The sequence below is a fragment of the Anser brachyrhynchus genome (assembly GCF_964034855.1).
Source record: "Anser brachyrhynchus genome assembly, chromosome: 1".
NCBI classification, from domain to species: domain Eukaryota; kingdom Metazoa; phylum Chordata; class Aves; order Anseriformes; family Anatidae; genus Anser; species Anser brachyrhynchus.
The window spans coordinates 211,661,794-211,682,878 of record NC_137694.1 but is presented as its reverse complement, the minus strand read 5'-3'; the positions used below and the strand labels follow the sequence as shown (position 1 = coordinate 211,682,878).

The following is a 21,085-nucleotide window of genomic DNA, read 5'->3' as shown; positions in this document are numbered from 1 at the left end:
ATACTGATTGTGGGCTCTAATCTTACGGAGGCTGCAAGCAGCTCTCGTTGCTTTTCGTCAGTCCCGATTCTTCCGTTTCTGGACTTTTTCATGCTTGATTAAAACTCCGATTTGGAAGGGGTCAACTGACGATAAAGGTGGATGTGGTGGTATGCCAAGGGGGACGTGTAGAAGGTGGGCTCACGATAGTGGTGTGTGGTGCCTTAGGTCCTGGAGACCAGGCAGGCTTCTGCCATCGCCTCTTAGCCTTCTTCGCAGAATTTATGAGCTGCTGCAGCACACCTGGCTCGTGGCGCGTTCGGGCTGTGCCATCAGGGACAACGGAAGCAAACCAGTAAATCAGCTGGAAATTTAAACGTGCCCTTTTTTCATATATGACATACCTTGGTCAATGCAGATCCCTTAATGCTTTTACGCATCATCTGCAGCGTTGTCGGTGTTCTTGGTGTGCATTGCTTTGTTTCACCAACTCCTTTATAAGTTGTCATTCATACCGAATGCCCAGTGTTCTCTTTTTTAATGGTTTATTCACAGATAAACTCAAAGTAAACTCTGTGCCTGAGCAGCCAAAGGAGGAAAAAGAAGTAGTCAAGACTTCAGTTCCTGTAGCAGAACCAGAGTCATCCCCTAACGCTGTAGTAGAGAAACCTGGGAGGAAAACAGAGCCTGCTAAAACTCAACAAAAGGACAAGAAAAGGTGGGTCAGACTGTTCGGGGTCCCTGTAAGCTCTTAACCTGTTTGTTGATGGCCTGCATGAAGCTGGCTAGTCATACGATGTTGGCTTACTTCCTGTTCTCAGCTACTAAATTGCACTAAATGTGCCTAAAATTATCTTTCTTAGAATTCTTTCTCAATACTTCTTTTCCACGTAGTGCCGTAGGTGCCTCAGGGCCATTTGTGCCACCCCAAATGGGGAGGGACACGGTCCAGGTGCTCCTCGGTGCGAGGGGGGCGGCGTTTCGTGAGACAGCCTCGTGCTGCGAGCAGGCTTAGCGTGGACCCCACAGGCAATCTGGGGGGGCTGGCAGGAGCACCTGTGCTGCAGGGAAGGTAGTATATTCCCAAGCTTATATGTACACAGCTCCCAGCACACAAAGTTCTGCTTGTTGATTTCCATAGCTAATGTGCTGCTGCTTTCAATGCCGCTGGGTTTACTTTGGGCTGAAACTCCAAGTAAATTTTTAAGTTCAGCCCTTTTGTGTTTAATCCAACCCAAACTGACAGGGACAAAAAATCATTACACTCTGATGGCTCTCTGGTGGCCTGTGAGTAATTAATTGGTGGTCTCGATCCGTTTTTAACCGAATAGGTAAGCGCACCGCCCAGCCCACCGTCGCAGTTAGTGCTTATTGATAGTCTTACTCAAAAAGCAAGGGGCCTGGAAACTGCGTGTTGGCAGCGGGGTGGTGGGAAGGCCGCTTGGGCTGTACCAGCTCCGTGAGGATACGTGGGCCTTTAGCCTCCAGGCTTGTTAGTCTGACGCGTCTCGCCAGCAGTAAAAAGAAAGAAGCTATTTTATTTTTCCAGTAGTCTTTAAAAATGGCTCCAGGATTCTGAGACACTACCTCATAGGCAGTCAGTGGCGAGCAGTCTGTCAAAAGAGCTTCTGAGCGATGCTGTTGGGGACACTGGTGTCTGGGAGCCTGAGCTAGAGAGACAAGATCAGGAATGTGCTCTTGCCAGGTTGCTGTGGCCAAGCTAGGTGAGGTGCTGGGCAGAAACTGAACTGCAGAGGGGCTAAAGAAGTCCTCCTTGTTCTGGAGAACTGGATATGGGGTAAGGTTGAGAGGCTTGAAAATGCTCTTGCACCTATGTCTGATTGTATAGGTAAGCACGCTTCAGCTTACGTGATGCTCACGTGTTTCTGAGAGGTATGGAGGTGTTTGATTGCCTTGCTAGCAGTACTTCTATCAGGAACATACTTGTATAAATGCGTGCAACATTTTCACACACACACACGAGGGGTAGCATGTTTTCATTCCCTTTTTTTTTTTTTTTACTTCGTTTCTTTGTGGCAGTAAAACGAAGAGGTTGGACAAGTCAGATAACGAGGAGGAAAGAGAACCCGAAAATCAAAAGAAGAAGAGGAAGCGAATCAAACAACTTGAGTCTGACAGCAGTGATGAGGAAGGTAAAAGATGTGTAAACAACCAGACACGTAGGTCAGGGGCCTGATTTCGATAACGTTGCTATCCGAGGCTGCTGGTCAGTGGCCGAGGGAAGAGTTCAGAGCACTAAAGACCGTGCAAATGGCTGCAGCTCGAGTTTTCTGTTTTTCTTGTGCTGCATGCACTTCAGCATACCATTGAGATGCCTCAGTCATTCAGTCTTTGTTTTAGCTTAGCTCAGATCTGGCCGTCTCCTCACCAAGTGTGCTGCCAGTCACCCTGACGTGTGCAAAGGAGGTTCTTGAGTCTCTTGTGAACGATGTTACGCCTTCCAGAGTTGTGGGACTGTTCGTAACCAGTTTATTTAGTGAGTAAACACTTACAAAGTGACCTCCTCGCTCTCTCGCTCTCGGGGTCATTTTTAGTATCTTTATTCTGTCTGTTTATAGAAATGGCTTGGAAGACGACAGCATTGGAAGCAAGACTTCCAAAAAAAAAAAAAAGAGAGATAATAGAGAAACTGGAGGCAAGCAGTTGAGCCGTATCCGATGCGACTCCGCGTCTCCTCAGTGGCTGTTGGCTGTGATAGGAGCAGGGTGCCCAGAACGTCGCAAAATTTGGGCTTATAATGAGGAACAGCAGAGCCAGATTGCGAAGAATTTGGATAATTGAGGTGACAAATGCCGTTCAATATAGATAACTGGAAAATAAGTTGGGAGCCGAGCTAGGGAATACGTGCGAAATGGAGCAGTCATCCAACGAGCTGGTCGGGAAAAGAATTTGGAGATCATTATGGACAAATAATTGAAACCACCGGTACGGTATAGAGAGCTTCAGCAAAAAAGGTGAAACAGCTTATAGGTTGCAGTAGTAAAGAGATGGGACTCCAACAGGAGAACTGAAGCTGTTTGCTAGCCCAAGAGAAATATGGCTAGCCCAAGAGAAATAACCATGAGATGAAGAGAATCTGTAATACAAATCAGGGAGAATCTGTAATACGAATTAGGGATGCGAATACTGTTGGGTGTCGTAGCAGTCTCCATGCCACCTTAGGCCTATTTTCGTGGTTTCTCTCTTGCCCGGCATAATTTCAAGTGATCTGTGTCATCAGGCATCCATCGCTTCTACTCGAACTATTCCACAGAATGATAAATCTCTCAGGAAGCCGTTCTTCACCATCGGTCTTAATTTCATCACATTCCTGTGCGCGGCTCCCTGTTTAGCCATAAAAAATACATATGCCCACGCTCTCTGCTATTTATTTCTTTAACCGTTTGTAAGCTATTATCTGGCCTTTCCGTTTACTCATCGCCCAGCCTACTGACGAGCTGCGTTGTTTTGCTGTGAAGAGGGAAGATTGGAATCAGCCCGCGTAGCCACTTGAAGCGCTGCTCCGTGCCGCGCTGGAATCTCTCAGCTCATCAGTTCCCTGCTAGCGAGCAGGCAGCAACGAAGCCTTTGTTCCAGGCACGCGGTAGGGACGAGCGGGCAGGCTGTTATTTGAAGGGTGAGAGCTTGTTGCTTTGGCTTTCTTTTTGCTGCCACGAGCTGGGGAACCCCAGCGGTGCCCTGAACACGCAGCGAGCTGAGGGGCGACCCCCCAGTCTGTTTTCCTGCTCTCGTTCTGTTGGAGCTCCTGTAGTGTCGTGGGGCTGTGGGCAGGGCCATAAAGCCCTCGTAAAGAGAGGAGCACCTTCTCTAGAGTCCTCCAAACTCCTGCTTGCTGCACACCCACCTTTGGTGTTGAGTATTTGAGCTCTCCGGTCTCTCGTTGAATACCTGTGTTACGTTAGCATACGCCGACTAGTCAATGCCTCGTGTTTTCATTTATTTCACGGTGTGGTCCAGAGAATCTTAGTGCCTACTCCTAGCCTCAGTGCATGCACCAAACGCTCTTAGTCATTCTCCTTCGGTTCATTTATGCTTTCAGACGTGAGTTAACTGGTTTTGCAAATAGAAACCAGGGATCTGGCCAGGCTGGGGGCCCGCTTACCTTATTAACCTCGCTCTCTGTAGCTTTAGTCATTAAAAACAGTGCAAGAAGGCTTCCCTACCCACCCCGTGGGGAGGGTTGGTTCTTGTTTTACTCGTTTATAACCTATTGGAGATGAATGCAGAAAATTTGGCTTTCCATTTGGAGGATTTTCTTGTCACTGCTCTTGCTCCTCCTGCGTCACAGTCCTCTTTGTTCTTTCCATTATGTCAAGAGATGGCTTTGCGTTACACGTTAGAATTGTAAATTTATGCAAATTATAGTTTGTGTCTGCGAATTTGTATATTACACAGATCAGCTTTGTACCGTTCCCCCTTTCAAAAGGGAAAGAATAGAAATGAGAGTTTCCATCTTTCTTTTTAAGCTAATGACTATCTAAACCACCCTGATTAGGGCTGCGTTCAGTGCTTCGGTTCTGTTGCTTGCCCTCCTAAATCCATCTGGACGAAAGAAGATAGACCGGGATTCTTTGAAATGCTCAGATTGAAGCCAAATCGATAATGTAGGCGATGTTACATCCTCTAATCAAGAGTCAAGATGTAAGCTGGGTAAAACGAGTTTTAAAAAATGTAGAGCAGCTGGACTTTGAGAGCTTTTACCCTTGGAAGGATTGGAAAGAGGTTTCTCCAGAGAGCAGGGGCAGTTTAAATCAGCAGCACCAGTGAGCGAAATGGAGGGACAATGTTCCACGCTCCATCCCTGCGGGGTGGAAGGCACCGTGTGCTGCACGGCCTTTGGAAACCGCTGCCAGTCGGGGCACGGTTCACCCAGCACCCGCAGAATTCACCCACAGACAATCGAGAGGTGAGTTTTAAATGTGCGAGATGGGCAGCCAAACCCCCGGGGCAGTTACCAGAGGCTAAGAGCCGAGCTGCCGCCTCCACTGACACGCCGAGCCGGCCGACCTCCTCTGGTCGCAGGGACACTTTGTGGGTTTGAAGCTGGGTCTGCGCGACCGGTGCACAGCTCTCTGATGTCAGGGCAAGTCTTTTGAGTCGTTCTATCTTAGCCCGCAATTAATGTGCTGAAATTAGCCCCAGGTAAGCTCTTCTTACCCGGGTGTCAGCGCATTGTACCGAGGTGAAAATAGAGAGAGGCCACAAGGCACAATCATCTCCATTTAAATGATTTTTTTTCATTAAAAAGTTATATTGGTTTGAGGGTGCCTTAGTCACTGCAGGTTGTTTTACTCCCAGTGCCAGAATAAACTACACAAGTGTGTCCACAGAGGACAGGAGGTTTTGGCAGCTCCAGCTATACCAACACAAGCAGACTTTCGTAGTGTTGACAAGCGTTTTACGGCCACTTTGGAGGGTGATTTCAGTGGCACTGTGACCTACAAACTCTATCAGTTTCGGCGAGCTGCGGCAGAAGCACTAAAGCTTCTCACAGTTTTTCCAGGCAGGGTCAGAGCAAACCAAACAAAGCCGGGATTTACATCTTTGGTACATCCAATTGCCCAACTTGTATCCATTTCACGCAGCTGTTGCTGTTGAGTAAACTGTGGGCAGCAGCTCGGGGTTGACTCAGGAGTTATCACATGTCAGAGGGCTGTGCTGGCTAGGGGAGGATAATAAAGTAATAGAGACGCAGCTCGATGGCGGTCTGAAACACGCTGCCGTGGGAAGAAGGTGCCGTCTGCCTGCCAAAGCTGGGGCAACTCATTCTAAGGAGGCTAAAAAAAAACCAAACTAACGAACAAAAAACCAAATTTCCCCCAAGCAAGAACAGGCGAGTTGACCCACGGAAGGTCCCTTAGCAGGAGGCTCTGCTCGAGCGTGGCAGAGCTGGCAGGATTTTTCCCAGCCTGGTTTTCAGCCCTCTTAGCGTACGCTCTTAAAAATAGTTTGTGACCGGCTTGGGTAGTCTGCGAAGCGGGTCCGGTGCTGCGCAGTCTCGGGGCGCTTCAGCCTGCAGTTGCTGTGAGACTGGGATAAATATTGAGCATTTTGAGTTCCCTCACAGCTCCTCAGCTGCGCTCGCGGGCTGCCCCAGCGGTTCGCACCTTCGAGCAGATCCCTTGTTTAGTTTTATCTTTGCGGAGCTGCCAGAGCCAGCTCTCCGCAGCAAGGTGAAATACCGAGTCATGTTATCCCACTCTGTTTGCATTTCTGTGCCTCGCTTACTGAAGTAGTTAGGAGGCTGAGTCCTTGTTTGAAGAATGTAATTTATTATTTAGCCTTGGCAGCCAACCACTGTTTCACTTGAGCCCTTCTTAACCTATGAAGGTCAGTTGGCCGCACGCCTGGCACAGTCATAACTCTTTAACACTGACCTAATCGGCTGGGACAGCTACAGATCCAGAATTCGTGTTACGACGACAGCGTGAATGCGGGGCTACAGCCAGCAGGGCGGGAGGAGAAGCCAAGCAGGCACTCTGTCCTCCCGTCCAGCAGCAGCGTTGTTATTGTTAAGCAATAGGTCAGATGAGGAGTTTCTTCCCCCGCATTCCTAGCTCTCCCCCACGGCCGAGGGCCTGCACGGCAGTATTTCGCGCTTGGCTTCGGAGAGGATTTGTTAAAATCACTTAAATCAGTCGTGGTGCCCGCCGCGTGGTGCAAGGCGCTGCTCCTTCGCCCTCCGTGCCCTGCACCGAGTTTGCTTCGCTGTCACAGCTCCGTCCCCCTGCCAGCCCCGTGGAAGAGCGACCCCAGCTTTCTTACACCCTGCTAGGCTCACCAAGGCCCTGCTGACACTGCCCCGAGAGCTTCCAGAGCTGGCTTTGCTCCGTACGGACCTGTGAAGGGGGCCTCGACCGTTGTGGTCAGTTTGGGTGTTGGAAGGATGCCAGGGTCTCGGTCACTGCATCAATCTGCAGCATGAAAAGGAACATAGATGATGGCTGCTGATGAGAAAATGGGCTTCTTTTTTGGGGGTGGTTTGGTTGTGGTTTTTCATTTTTGTTGTTTTTTTATTTTTTCCTCAAATGGGGGGCTGGGGTGTCCCTTAAAATCTTTTAGGGTGGGTAGTATCGCACTTCGTTCTTGGATCAAGAATTAAGAATTAAGAAGCAAAGGGAGTTTCAAGCTACTAGCATCGATCATTTGGGATTTGTAGCGCTGCTTGTGAAGCAATGGCTCTGCTCTCCCAGTGGCAGAGAGGTGGAGAGACTAAGGTCATCCAGGGATTTGGGAATACATAGTCTTAACCCAAACTCTTCTAATTTCTAAACAAGCAATGGTCCCTATTTTTAATGAATTAGTGAAATACATGGTTAAAATATTCCAATTTCTGTGCCTGTTTTTCACATTTCTCTTAGTGGACCGATCATGGCTTTCCAAAAACACCCTTCTCCCATCCCATCCCACCCTCCGCCATCCTTTCTGTAGGAACCGCAGCACGAAGCGCCGCTGTGCCGGGTGAGCTGCCTGGCTGGAGGCTTGGAACTCACCGTCCTGACCTGAATTCAACAAATCTTAAGTTACAAGTTGTAAACCTCGAGCTAAATACAGGTTGCAAGCAGCTACTCGGAGTTAGATAGATGATCTGAGGCAGTGGTAGCCAGAGGGGGATGTTGGACTGGTGTGCTATCAAGATGTTCCTCTGTCCTTCTTAGCCAATGTCCCACTGTCTCCCGCACCTGAGGAAGAGAAAGCTCCATCTCCACCACCTCCGGCACCTGCTCTGAAGACTGAGTTGGAGCCTGCGTCCAGTGAGGTAAGAGCACGTTATCCAGCTTGAAAGAATCTGTCATGTTCGTGATTTCGTTTATTTTCTGGAACAGAACTTTAAATAGAGGTTAGTTTTTCTGCTGACATAGCTCAGTTTTCTTCTCTTTTTACCCTGCTAATGGTTCTATGAATTGTTGCTCACGTTTGAACCCCCCTTCCTTTCAAATCTTGGTCTCAGAAGTCAAGACAGGGCCAGAAATGAAACCAGAGAACCTCAGCGTTCAACCTTGTATCACAGAGAAGCTGCTGCGTAAGGGTGGTGGGCTGCGGTTGGCAAGAAGTCAACCTCTGAGCTGAAAAGTTACACGTAGCGTTACTGGAAGAGCAGCTGTTCGTCACAGCACGTGTTCTGATACCTCGCACACCTTGTTATTTCCTCATTATTCAGAGGAATGATGAAACAACCCCAGTGCCACCTCCTCACATAAGTAAACGCATTTCAAAACGACACATGGCCCAGAAGAGGAATGTGCCCCCTGTGCTGGCAGACAGGAAAGATTGCTATCTGATTTAAGTTGTTCTGCCTCCCTAAAATTTGTCCTGGTAGGATGAGGGGAACTGTGGCATTCACAAAACGTAGACTGGAATACCCAGAGAAGGGACAGAATTTACAAATCATGCTCAGCTTGGTTAGAGAGACCCTCGGGGTTGACGCTTTTATGACCTGGGTCTGTGCACGGGACTTTAACTCTTGATTTCTCACGGTACTGCAATGCCCTTCAGGTTTCAGCTGGAGGGAAGAAGAGGAAACGGAAGCGCGTGCTGAAATCCAAAATGTTTGTTGATGAAGAAGAAGGCTGCATGGGTAAGACCGTCTCATATACATCAGTGGGACTAATTTTTATTGCAGTTGTGTTGAAGGGTTTTGCAGGTCAGCCTCTCCCAGGCTGAGGAGGAGGTTCACAGCATCACTTTTTCCTTCTACCTCATGATCCCGGTTTCAGTAAGTCACCGTTTTGGTGAAGGCCTGGGTAGGGGTTTATGAAGCTGTGGCTGAATCCTTATTCTTTTTTGATTATTCACAGATTTTTCCTTCAGTTCTCCTTTCCCTCCTGCCAGCGTGAGCACCTCCTTCATTTGCTCTCCTTTCCAAAGATAAAAGCTTTTAAAAATGATGCAGAGAGAAGTCTAAATTTTGGGATAAATTCTATCTGGGATAAGTGTGTGGGGTTTTTTTTTCCACTTATCTTTTGAGGATAAATACAAAGCTTGTGCAACACAGCTTGATAATATGTTAATATAAATTTCAAGTATCCCAGATAAACAAGGAACAAGCTGGGGTTTAAATCCTAGAAGAGGGTTTCTGTTTGTGATAAGGATGGTTCTGCTCTCTGAAGGGAAGAGAGTTCTTAAGAGTACCAAGAGCCAGAGGCTTCAAATTCCAGCCTGACCGGACACTGCTTTCCCGTGTGACCTGGAGAAAGCTGTGTAACACCACCGTGCTCCTTTCCTCCTCTCTATCCCGACACTGAAGTAGAGCTGTAGGAGTTCAGAATCTTTTTTTTTTCCCCTTCTTTTTAAAGGTTTTAAAAATTTAGGAGGATGAAACGTGTTTTTTGCAGCACTGTTGTCAGCTAAACTGTGTGAGATGCTTAACATTCTCCAGCCTTCATGATCCGAGTAAATGTCAAGGGAGTTCAGCCAGTTCTGGAAGATCTGTTGCCGTTGTGCAGGTTTCTTGTGCACAAATGTAGAGAGATGCAGCCTGCTTGGTCCAGATCTGGAGCTGCGTGAGCCAGCCTGTCTGCACCTATCTGTATAGGTGTATCTTAAGTTTCCTCTTAGTTTCATGCATTTTCTTTAAAGAAACAAAGCTAGCGCTCAGCAAGCCACTGTGCTAGTAACCGAAATCTCAAGTACTGGGTTTTTGTCAAAGCACTGAACCTGCACAAAGTTACCGCCTGGCCTGGCTGCTTGCGTTACGAGTGTCTTGCACTCCCACCCCTGCTAGAACCGTTAAAACGCTTGGAAGGAAACCGGAACAACAAAGCACCAGCAGAGGACTCGGGTTTAACAAGGTCTACGTCCAGAGCTCACAGTAATGACCGGCCTGGGCTCAGCTTCCAGCAGAGCGCTTTTCTTTCTGCTCAGCCTTCTCCAAACGTCCCAGCTTGGGAGGATTGCCCCTCTCTTCCGCCACCCCCAGAGATTTAGCAGCCTCTTGTGAACACCAGACCTTTGGTTTTACAGTTCGTATCCACTCCCATTTTTTTGAAAGGGGAAACGCAAGCCCCTGTTGTGCCTCCGGGAGACACCCCTGGGAAGGTGAGAGGGATGGAGCTGGGCTGCTGGGGGACTGGGCAGGGAGGAGATGCCGCTTTCCGGACTGAAAACTTACCTCTTAGTGGTCTGTTGGGCAGAAATTGCTGTCTGGTTATTGTCCAGTTTCTCCCCTCTTCTACACACCCTTTCCGTGCACAAACCTAATCATCTGAAGGCTAGATAGCTTGCAAATCTCCCAGGCTAATATAAATTGTTGTTCTTCTTGGAAATACATTTTTTTTTCCTCTCCCTGCTGTGCTTTTTATTTTAAACAAGGGCTAGGTTACAGAGCTCTTGACTGTAAATTAAATGTTAAACATTAGGATTAGGCTGTACTTCATATTTCTCCACGACTTTAAGTGATCGTTTTCACAATAGCTGCAATAGTAAGAAATTGGTGTCAGAAAGCAAAACTAATTTAGGGATTAGCCCCGAGGGAAATTGAGCAATTAAAGTATCCGTGGAGTTTAACATAAGGCACGTCGCCATGCATCAGCAGGGATACAAGTGAGTGCATCTCCTTAGTCTGTTGCGGAGGGGAATTAGTGAGGTTTAAGCTAAAGCATTTCCACCTTGCACCTTCTAAAGGCTGAAGTCCACGTGGACTTCTATTCTGGAGTAAATTCATCTGCTGCGTTGTAGGCAAATTTGTTTTACATTTGTATGCCTGTGGCTGCCGCAGATACAGAATTTTTAAGTTCAGTCGCAATCTCAGTAAAAGAAAGTTAATCTGTGTTATTTTGTAATTGGAGGGGATTAAGCACACGCCTCGTGTTACCAACGGTTACCACCAGGGTGACAACGCGATAACTTTTTAAAGCTCAATAACCGGCCAGCAGTCTGTTAAAACTGCTCCCTGAAAAGCCAGTTGCCTCTGGAGGGAAGCTTTAGCTTAGATTTATAGTCCCAGTTCGAGCATCCACTGACACCGAGGAGCAGGATTTCATACCATTCCTCTTTCCCGTCCGATTACGTAGAAAACCGTACGTGATTTGACGCATTAATACAACCGAAAGCTAATTTCCCAGAAGAAGAGAAGTTCAGACATGTGTTTAAAAGAGTACAGTTGCTAAAGAAGAATGGTTTACTAGAAGAATACCAGAGCACTGCTGGGAAGGCTGATACAACGTTTACTAGTATCTAATAATGGCTTTCATCAGTGGAGCCGACTCCAGTTTCGGTTCAGCGAGTGCTGGTTTCTGTCTCTTAGCTTTCCGTTGTGGGACCCTGACAGTAATGAGCCAGCGGTCCCATTCATTAATGATCCTTGATTTTGGTGATGAGTTTGGTTTTATTTTTAAGGGATTTCTTATGTTGCCCTCCTGCGTAGAAAGGAGCTGCCTCCTGAGCGTTGTGCTCCGTTTCTCGTCTCAGAGGTGCACCTTGTTGGCTTTATTTTTCCCCAACCATCTGCGCGCAGTGCTGGTGAGGGAGGACGAGATCTCCTCTGGGTTGCCTTGCCCTAAAATCCGGACAATCTGTCTGATTGCTTGGGCTCCTGCCGAAATCAGACCGAGTCAGAATGATGGGTTTTGATTGTAACGTAGACGTCCCGTCCTCTGATGCCAAACCAAGGGTTTTGATTTCGTTCAGGTTCATCACTCTTGGATAGCTGCTTGTCAACCTGTGGGAAGTCAGATTGTTTTTTTGCTGCAGGCCAGTCCCTGGTAGGGACCTGTTTTAGCCGTGTTTTTTCAGCACAGTCAGCCCTTGTTTCTAGAAGAGGGCAACACGTGAGTAGATTCGGAACAGGAATTGTCCTCTCGAGCTCTTCCCATTGCAGAGCCTTGGGCTGCTGCTGTGTAAGGCGCACGTACAGCCCGTGAATGACCATCTGTAAGGACACTGAGCCATTTTGAAAGAGCCGGGATGATGTTAACACTCCCAGGTCGTTAGCCTCTCTTATGCTTAAGAAAGAAGGGATGCGGTCTGACTCAATGTACAGAAAACCAGTCCAGTCATCTGGATCTAGCGCGTAACCTCGAGCGTTGGGCTTGGCTCTTGTACCTGGCGTGTACTCCTCGAACCCAGAACTCTTGTTCCTAGAAATGCAGTGGGAGAGCAGCAAGGAGGAGGTCGCTGCTCTTCAATACGCAGCCTTAACCATCGCCATCTGTTCTTCTTCTCTTTTAATCAGTGACTGAGAAGGTTTACGAGAGCGAATCCTGTACAGATAGCGAGGACGACTTCGCCAAGACCAAGCCACCAGCTGCGCCCAAACAGCCTGCGCTGCCGATGAAGAAAGAACCAAAGGAAGAAAGGAAGAACGCGAAGAAAGGGGCAGCCACCGCCGGCAGAGCCAACAAGCAGGTCTCCATCATGGGATTTTTTCAGAAGAAATGAACTGGGTCTTTTCCCTGGTCCCTTTGGCAGCTTGGGAGTGGTGCTCTTTTCTGAGTGGCTTACTGAAAGCTGCTGCACTGGAGGAGAACAACATGCAATCTCATGTTAAGTAAGATATCTTGCTTACTGTGTAAGTAAGCCCTCTGGACTAGATTTTGTATTGAAAAAAAAAAAAAGTTTTATCTGTTACTGCAATAATTCAGTCCTCTTTACTAAGCTGTATGAAAATCACCAGCTAGATGTAAAATCTAGAATGAACTCCTGAAAGACTCTTCACCGACTTCCATGAAATTTTATTTTTTAACAGGGCTTTTTACCAGCTCAGTGCTGAAGGCCTGTTCCACGAGTGGTAGATTGGCTAAATGAGGAGTCAAGTTCTGGAATCTTTTTTTTTTTTTTTTGCCCTGTTTTTACACTCCCGGCTCTCCAGATCGATCTAAATCTTCATGTTGGTTAGAAGCTGCAATGTCGCAGGTCTTCAGGCACACACACACAAATATTGAACATCTGCTTCAGCTTGAACTGAATGAAATGAATTTAATTTTCCCCCTAAGACCGGTAAAATAGTTCTTGCTCTGCCTTTCATAATCTGTTTTTGGACAAAGCAGCGCATATAAAATTCTCTTACTCTTTTCTTCCTTGAACGTATCCTCTGTAAATTGCTCAGATGCCTAATTATAGACGAGGGCACTGTTGGTGCTCTGTCTCTGCAAAAACATCTTAGGCTTCCCACACAATTGGCTCCAGTGTAACTGGGGGAAGGCTTTGCTGTTATTGGGAAAGCAACTGTCTCTTTAACCTTGAAAGTTAACGAGTCAAAGGGGACGGTGTTCAGAGGGCTCTTCCGATAACCCCAGTCAGGTGTCCTTGTCCGTGAAGAACCACACACAGCTTTTTCATTTGGTTTCATGCTGCAGGTTTTTTTTTGCTTGTTTTTAACAGGCATAAACCAGACACCCCAAGAGTTGTTTTCTAGGACATCCAGTCAGCTGCCTGCTGGAGGAAGCGTTGCAGCAAATGGTTCTGAGAAAAAAAAAAAAAAGTTATTTATTGGAGGTGAATAAAGCACTGCAGTCCTGTTGGTCAGAAATAACTTCTCGTTTTGGATGCCTTCTGCTTTTTTGGTGCTGAATTTTATAGACTATCTTATAAAAGGCCCTTTTTTTTTTCCAGAGGAGGGATGCTCAGCACTTCTGAAGCTTGGCCTGGTGAGGGCTTTCATGTGGGCAACTGCTGTCACCGGTGGTCACTTCTGGGTGGTGTTAGAGCAACGTATGTGTTGAGATGTGCATACATAGTGGTATTTAGAGCGTTCGTGGTTGGCACAAAGGTAGAGCAAGTCTGAAGAGTGTGAAGCAAGGAAGGAATGTCTTCAGGTGCCCAGCTGCAAGCATTGTGACCTGTGGGCAGTAAAAGGGCCAACTAATTGTATGGACACAGTCATTCAGGCTAAGAGGTCAAGTAACTCCGGGCTTTGAAGTGGAAGCTCCCAGGAGAAATAACGGGAGGATGTGGGAGGGCAGGCAGAATTAGCAGCAGCACCCACAGCCATCCTCAGCCAGAGCCTGCTGCACACGCTGGAAAAGGTTTGATGTTCTCAAGGTGTGTTTCAGTGACGCGGGCAGCAGAGAGCCGTGGTGGAAAGGTAATGAAGGGCTTTATTTTCACTTCTCTGAAGACCACCGCCTGGTCCAAACTGTAGCGCTGTAGCGTGTTGGTTTTTCTTGGTAGAAGTGGGAGTGTGTTTCGAAAGGGAATGATAAGTAACCAAATGTATTAAATACAGATTTGTCTTTTTTTTTTTTTTACTGATTAAAAGACGTGCTACATCCTGCTTTCCAAAGGTTGCTCTGACGCTTGACTACGCGGAAGAATTTCACTGCGCTGAAGCGGGTAAAGGGTTCTTCCATCAAACCCAAGGATGGAAGTGTTGAAGTGACCGCGTTAGGTCACCTAGGTGGCAAACACCTCCAACTACCGAGGCTTTGCATTGAATTCGGACCGCTTGAATGTCTCCTCGGGTGCCAGTCCTCCTTCTCTTAATGACTTTTGCAAGGACGTGGTGTCCCAGCGTGCTGGCACCTCACCTGGCGTGGGAGAGCGGAGCCGTGGGCCGCTTGCTGGAGCTCGTCACTCCGCCCCAGCTCCCCGTATAACCAGAGCAACGTCACACGCAGCTTCCTCAGGAAAATGACTTAATGTCTGCAGCAGGACATAGGCGAACTTCAGACTTCCAAAATCATGATCTAATGCTCCCCTTCCTGCACTTCGTGGCCTGCCAGCCCCCGAGGGGCCTCGGGTCCCTGGATGCCCCCTCGGAGAGGCTGGAGCATCCCCAGGTGCTGCGTGGGATCCAGAAATGAGGAGCAGGACTGGGTCCACGCGCTGCTGGTTAAAGGGAGAAGATTCCCGCTGCGGGGGTGCAGGGATCTGGCTGATCTCAGCCCCGTACCTTCCCTCCTGCATGGGTTTTATCTAATCAGGATGCTTTGCAGTCAGATCAAGGCGAGATACCGATGCTGCTCAGGGTCCAAAGCCCCTCCCTGCACATAGGGAGGTGTTGCAGATATTTCCTCTCCTCTCGCCCTGCATACTCCCCTCCAACCGCTCCTGCACCCTCAGGAGGACAAAGCCCTAACAGAGGCAAGGGGAGAGGATGTCTGTTAATGTTATTTTCTTTCCTAAATAGCAAATTTTAGACTGTTTTTTAGCTGGAAGATCTTTGGGAGTGGAGAGAGCTTCATCCTTGTTTTACAAGGGTGGAGAAAAGCTGAAGAATTTGCACCATCCAATGCTCAGGTGCAAAACCACCGATACCCCAGGCTCCTCTTGGCCAAGGTGCCTCTGACCCAGCAGATCCCCGCGTGCCCTGCCTGGAAACGCTGCTTCTAGGGCTGAAAAATCCCCGTCCTTTACGAGGGGAGCTGTAAATCCGCTTCCCACGCTGCAAAGCGAAGGCAGAGCCTGCTCGGAAAAATACCCCGGACCTGGCCGGCCTTTATCTGGTTAAACAAACTGCACGATGAAGGGAAAAGAGACGGAGCTGAGGGCTCGCTGCTGCCCGCTAACCCAGTCAAGTAAACGTCGGGGCAAAGGCGAGCAGCCCTGCGGGGCCGCTGCCGGCCGTGCCACGGAGTTGTTTTGCTCTTCCAGCCCCATGCCAGCACGGCCGCGGCTCTGAGCGGGGTGCATGGAGCAGCAGGGCCTTAAAAGGAAGCAAAAAACGGCTCGGCGAGGCCGAGGGGAGAGCGGGCGCTTGCCGGCGCCGGGCCGTGCGTCAGCTCCTTGCCCGGTGGAAGGTCCCTTCCTCCCGCGGCTCCGTGGGGATGGCGGCGGCACCAGGCCGGGGCGCTGCGCTGGGCGTGGGGTGCCCCGAATGGTGGGGTCTGCTCCAGAGGTGTTTGTTTGTGCGCCCCCATGGAAGTTTGGGGGAGGCTGTCGGGGTGTCCGTGCGTCCTGTGGAGTGTGCCCAGGGCCAGGAGCAGAGGCCCCGGGCCCAGCCTGGAGGCCGGGAGGTGCCCTCTGGGCCCCAGGCAGCGCTGCTGTGCCGGGCGGGTGCCGGAGCCCTGGCACAGGCTGCCCGGAGAGGGGCTGGGGGCTCCTCCGCGGGGTCTCCGGCAGCCGCCGGGACGTGGGGCTGGGCCCCCTGCTCGGGGTCACCCTGCTGGAGCAGGGTGGGAGCAGCTCACCCGTGGTGCCCCCAGCCGCAGCCAGGCCGTGGGCCTGCGGTTCTGTCTTCCTCCTGCCCCCACTTCGAGTAGGGTCTTTTAAAAAGCGTTGAAAGCTGGGTGGTTAAACGCAGCGCGGGTGCGAGGTGTCCCTGTGGGTACCACAGCACCTCTCCTTGCCATCCCGTGGGGGCTTCGCCATTCTGCCTCCTGCGAAGTCCCTCCAGACAGGTCGTTGGGGTGGATGCCACCACCTGTCCCCTCTCCTTGAATATTTAAGTAAGGCTGCGGGTGGTTCTGCCTGGGCTCGTGCCATCCGGATGCCCGAGATGCAGAGTTTTGGAGATGCTGAGTTTCAGCACCTCTTCTTCCAGGGTTTCTTGGTGCTCTTATTTGACATTTTCATCCCCTAAACTACCAGGAGCTCGATGCCTCGATTCACAACTTGATTTAAGAGGTTTCCTATTTGCAGCCTCAGAGGAGAGGGTCAGCAATGGAAGCCCCCACTCCGGGCTTCCCCATGGACCAGTCGGCCGAGGCCACCCTGGCACCAACCTACCAAAAGGCCTTTCAGTTATATTCTTTTTTCCCTCCTGGGTCATTGGCGCAGCCGGGAGGAGCGGAAAGCTGCTCACAAAGCCCTGCCTTGCCCTTGGTCTTGCTGGGGAGCTGTCCGAGTCCACCCATCCTGCGAGGAGATGCTTGGGATGGAGCCGTTCCGGTGGGTCCGAGCCGGAGACCTGCTTTGGGTCGGGGTGGGATGTTCGAGCGAGGTGCCAGCGCTGTGCTGTGGTGTTTGGTAACCTCCCCGTTGCCCTTTTGCTGTGGGTCACTTGGCCAAGAGCACCCCAAAGAGGCCGGGGAGCTCTTCGGATATCCTTGGGGATATCCAAAAGCAACCCACGAGAGCCCTGAGCCGCAGCTCTGACTTGGGGCTGGATCTCACATCGAAGCTAGCCCGTGGGGTTGGACCAGAGACCCCGAGAGGCCCCGTGCAGCCCCCAGAAATCTGAAGGCTGAGCTGGCCGCGGTGCCAAGCCCAGCAATGGGGCTGAAGCCCCCGCCAGGCGTTCTGCAAGGCGGGCTCTGCCCTGCGGGGTGTCTGCGGGGCTGCAAGGGAAGGGAGCAGTGAATGCGACCAAGGACCGAGGGGTGAGCACGAGGGCACGGCCACCAGCAGGGCGAGCAGCGCCAGGACCCTAAAAGTGGTCGGGTGGGGTGCGTGGGGAGGCCAAGCTGCAGAATAGGAGGAGAAAAAGGATCTGTGGGATTTTGGAGGCAGTTTTTCAGTGTCCCCGTGCCGTGCTGGGTACCGCATCCCCCTGCCATGGCACCGCTTCCCTTTTGGGTCCTGTGCACGGCCTGAGCAGCCGTGGCGAGCCCGCGGCACGATGGGGAAAGCTCAGTTTATTGCTGCATTTCGCTTTTTTGCCCTCTGCGCCCACGGAGAAGCACCCAGGGCACCCACACAGCTCCTCTGCCCCCCCCCACCTTGCTGGGTGCCGATGGCTGAGCATCCCATCCTGCCCACCGAGCCGTGATGCTGGGAGGGAGAAGCCACTCTGCCTGGGTGCCGAGCGACCCCCTGAGGGGCTCAGACTGTGCCCTTGGTGCTGAGCATCCTCCTGGGTGCTGAGCACCCCCCTACCTCAGTGCCGAGCACCCGGGACCCCTTGGGGCTGAGCGTCTCCCATGTCATTGAGCACCCCCGGCAGGGTTGAGCAACCCTTGGCGGTGCTGAGCGTGCTTCCTTGGTGCTGAGCATCCTCCCTGGGTGCTGAGCACCCCCTTGGGTGCTGAGCATCCCACTCGGATGCTGAGCATCCCACTTCAGCGCTGAGCATCCCCCTTGGGGCTGCACGTCCCCGTTAGGGCTGAGCCTCCCCATTGGCGCTGAGCCTCCCTGCTGGTGCTGAGCCCCACAACCCCACATCTCCCGGTGGCCATGGCCGTGGACTCGGTGGCCCACGACGTCCCCGTCCCCACGAGCCCCCTCGGAGCCGTGCTCCTGCGCCGCCCGGCACGTCCCGGCGCCTGTTTACTCCTCGCGTCCCGCCGCGTCGCTTCACCCCAGCGCTTCCTGGGGCTGGTGTCTGAAAATAGATATTTTTAACCTTTTAAAAATAGAAAGTCTCGCGGAACGGCGGCTCCTGTTTTTCCATTCCCTTCTCATTTCGTCTCACGGCGAGATGAGGAGCCCGGGCTGGGCGCTGCCGGGGGCGGTGGGAGCCCGGCCCCGTAAACAGGCTCCCGCAAAACGGGCGCTCAGGCTGGCGAAGGGAAAAAAAAAAATCAGAGGGAACAAAATCAATAAAAGGGCCGTCCACCTTTCGCACGGAGCCTTATTTGGTATTTTCATGAAAAGTTATATCTTCACGCTGTAAAAAGTGCCACTTATTACTCATACTTTACTAGGTAAGTGTATTTTCCTTGGCATCAAGTGCGTTTGGGGTGGTTATTTTTTTATTTTTTATTTTTTTTTTCTCTGCTCCCGTACAAACTATTTCGAAGGTCTCATTAGTTTCTCCCTCAGAACTGGCACTTTCTGCCGCTGTCTGGAGGACCAGCCTATTAAACCCGAGACAGAACCTCTGTTTGTTCGGCAAATATTAGCCTTGACTTCGCGGGACTGTAAAATCGCGGCGCGGGTGTCCCGATACGGCGCGCACAGGGCAGCCTTTCAGCGCCGGCCCCGTTAAAGTGCCACTCAAACGCAGGCCAAAGGTCCGCCTTACTGCCCGCTTGGCTCGTCCCAAAAAAACACCTTTTTCCTTCTTTTCCTTGGTTTTGGGGATCGCCGTGGTCGGGGGGAGCAGGAGGCTCAGGGGACAGATCGCCACCCATCGATGCGTCCCCAGCCCTACAGTGGTGTCCCCGCTGTCGCTGCGTGCCCGTGGCCATCGCCCCGTCCACGTGTGGCCGTCGGCCTGTCCCCGTGTGGATGTCGCCCTCTCCCTGCTGTCGCTGCGGAGGCACGGGGACATCGCGCCATCCCTGCTGCCACCGCACGCAGGTGGGTGTCACCCGTCCCCGCGGCACTGCTCGTGCACGGACATCGCCCACCCCATGGTCACTGCGAGCACGTGGGTGTCCCCAGCGCCATGTGCACACCTTGTCCCCTCGGTCCCCGCGCGCAAGGAGATATCACCCTGGAATATCTTGAGTTGGAAGGGACCAGAAGGATCAAGGGGTCAAGGCATCAAGGGATCAAGGGACCCTGTCCCCGTGTCACTGGCGCGTGGATGTCACCCCATCCCACGGTCACCACGGATGCATGGATGTCACCCTGTCCCCGTGGCCGCTATGCACAGAAGAACGTCGTCCCATCCCGGGGTCCCTGCACAGACGCAGGTGTCACCTTGTCCCCAGGGTCACCACAGACCCATGGGCACCGCCCTACCCCAGGGTCCCTGCGCTCGCAGGGACATCGCTTTGTCCCCGTGGTCACTACATATGCACGGCGGCCACCTCGTCCCTATGGTCACTACAGCCCCGTGCACGTCACCGTGTCCCCAGTGGTCCCAAGACACGGACACCGCCCTGTCCCCGTGCTCACGACACCCACCCTGATGCCACCTGGGGGTCCCCGCACACCCCCACGTCACCGAGACCCCCCCCCGGGCACTTGCACCCCTCCTGCCTTGCTCAGGGGAACCGAGTGGCCGCAGAGGTGACAGTGGGGCCGCCCACCCCTATCCTGGTCCTGACGGCCACCAAGGGCCACCGAGGGCCACCGAGGGCCACCTCCCTCCGCCGCCCTGCGGCCGCCTGGCCCCGAGCCCGGGGCTGGGCGCGAGCCGCGGTTCCCAGCGGCTCTAAAAGCCAGCTTTGTGTTTTACAGCCGGGCCCTCGCTGGCATACGATTTTAATTAGAGTCTGGTTACACGGCTCGGCAGATGTGGAATGTATTTCTTAGCCCAGGTGGAATAAATCTATTGCCATAAAAACCACCGCGCAACCCCCCCTCTCTTCCCCCCCCCCCGGTTATTAAATTCTCCCTTCTAAATGGCCCAGTATTGAGCTGCACGGCTCCCCCCCGGCTGCCCTGGCCCCCGCCCCAACCCCCTCAATGCAACTCCTTCTCTAAGTGCTTAATGAGGTTTAATTTTATTATATTCCCTGGCTGTATGAAACGGGCTTCTGGTCCCGGTGCAGGTTCCCGGCTACCGGCCATGCCGCGAGCGGGGGCAGGACCTCGGCACGGGGGCCACCGCGGCCCCCACGGCAAGAGGTGGCTTTGGGGGGGCTCTGGGGGGGCTTCGGGGGGTGCTCAGGGATGGGGCTGGCTGCTGATGGACCATCGTGTTGTGACAGTGACAAGGATGCTCATGGGGACCGGTGTCCCACGGTTTGCTCCCCTTTGATGCGACACTGGAGCCCCCCCCATGTGTTGCCAAGTGGGGAAACTGAGGCACGGTGGGTCCCTGGCCCCCTCTGCCCATCCTGTCCCCACTGCTTCGTGTGCTGAGCCCCGTGGCACAGGTGTTTTGGGGTCATCTGGGTCTGGTTCCCATCGGTTCCCCCCAGCCCCACATCCCATCCCCGGGGAATTACATTTTCCTGACATCCCGTTCACGTCGTGGGTTTTTTTGGGGGTTGTGCCTGCGGTGCTGGGGGCTGCACAGGGCACAGCCCCGAGGGGCACGCAGTCGGATGCTGATGGTCCCCGGCACGGTGCTGTGCCACACATCTGCCACGGCACCCGCTTCACCAAAGTCCTGAGCACCCTAAAGCTGGGGTGTTGAGGACTTTGGCCCCTTTAGCCAAGAGCAGACCTGATCTCCTCCTCCTCGTCCTTATTCGCATTCACGTCCTCATCCTCTTCATCATCATCCTCATCCTCTTCCTCCTCCTGACCTTCATCCTCCATCTCTGCTCCTGCTGAGTCCTGCTCGCCCACCACCACAAAGCCTGCTGCTCAGGCAGCCATCCCCCCCCCATCCATTTTAAATAATAAAATTCAAATAATGAGACAATTCTTATAAGAATCACTTTTTGGTACTCATCCCTTTCGACGTGGCTGTGCGCACACCCAAGGG

General features: G+C 51.9%; 1 protein-coding gene and 1 long non-coding RNA gene across 2 annotated transcripts in view; one reads left to right on the top strand and one right to left on the bottom strand.

Annotated features, from left to right (window-relative positions):
• Positions 1 to 14,221, top strand: part of POLD3 (DNA polymerase delta 3, accessory subunit) — a 27,852-nt gene extending 13,631 nt beyond the window's left edge. Inside the window, exons 8-12 of the mRNA XM_080574382.1 lie at positions 535 to 697; positions 2,020 to 2,132; positions 7,659 to 7,759; positions 8,497 to 8,578; positions 12,173 to 14,221. Of these exons, the coding sequence (XP_080430508.1) occupies positions 535 to 697; positions 2,020 to 2,132; positions 7,659 to 7,759; positions 8,497 to 8,578; positions 12,173 to 12,378 (665 nt within the window). The 3' untranslated portion in view covers positions 12,379 to 14,221. The remainder of the gene's footprint in view (positions 1 to 534; positions 698 to 2,019; positions 2,133 to 7,658; positions 7,760 to 8,496; positions 8,579 to 12,172) is intronic.
• Positions 12,723 to 21,085, bottom strand: LOC308185873. Its single transcript, XR_013943797.1, has 2 exons — positions 17,876 to 21,085; positions 12,723 to 17,816 (listed from the first exon to the last, which is right to left on the bottom strand). It is a non-coding gene; the product is annotated as an uncharacterized lncRNA (long non-coding RNA).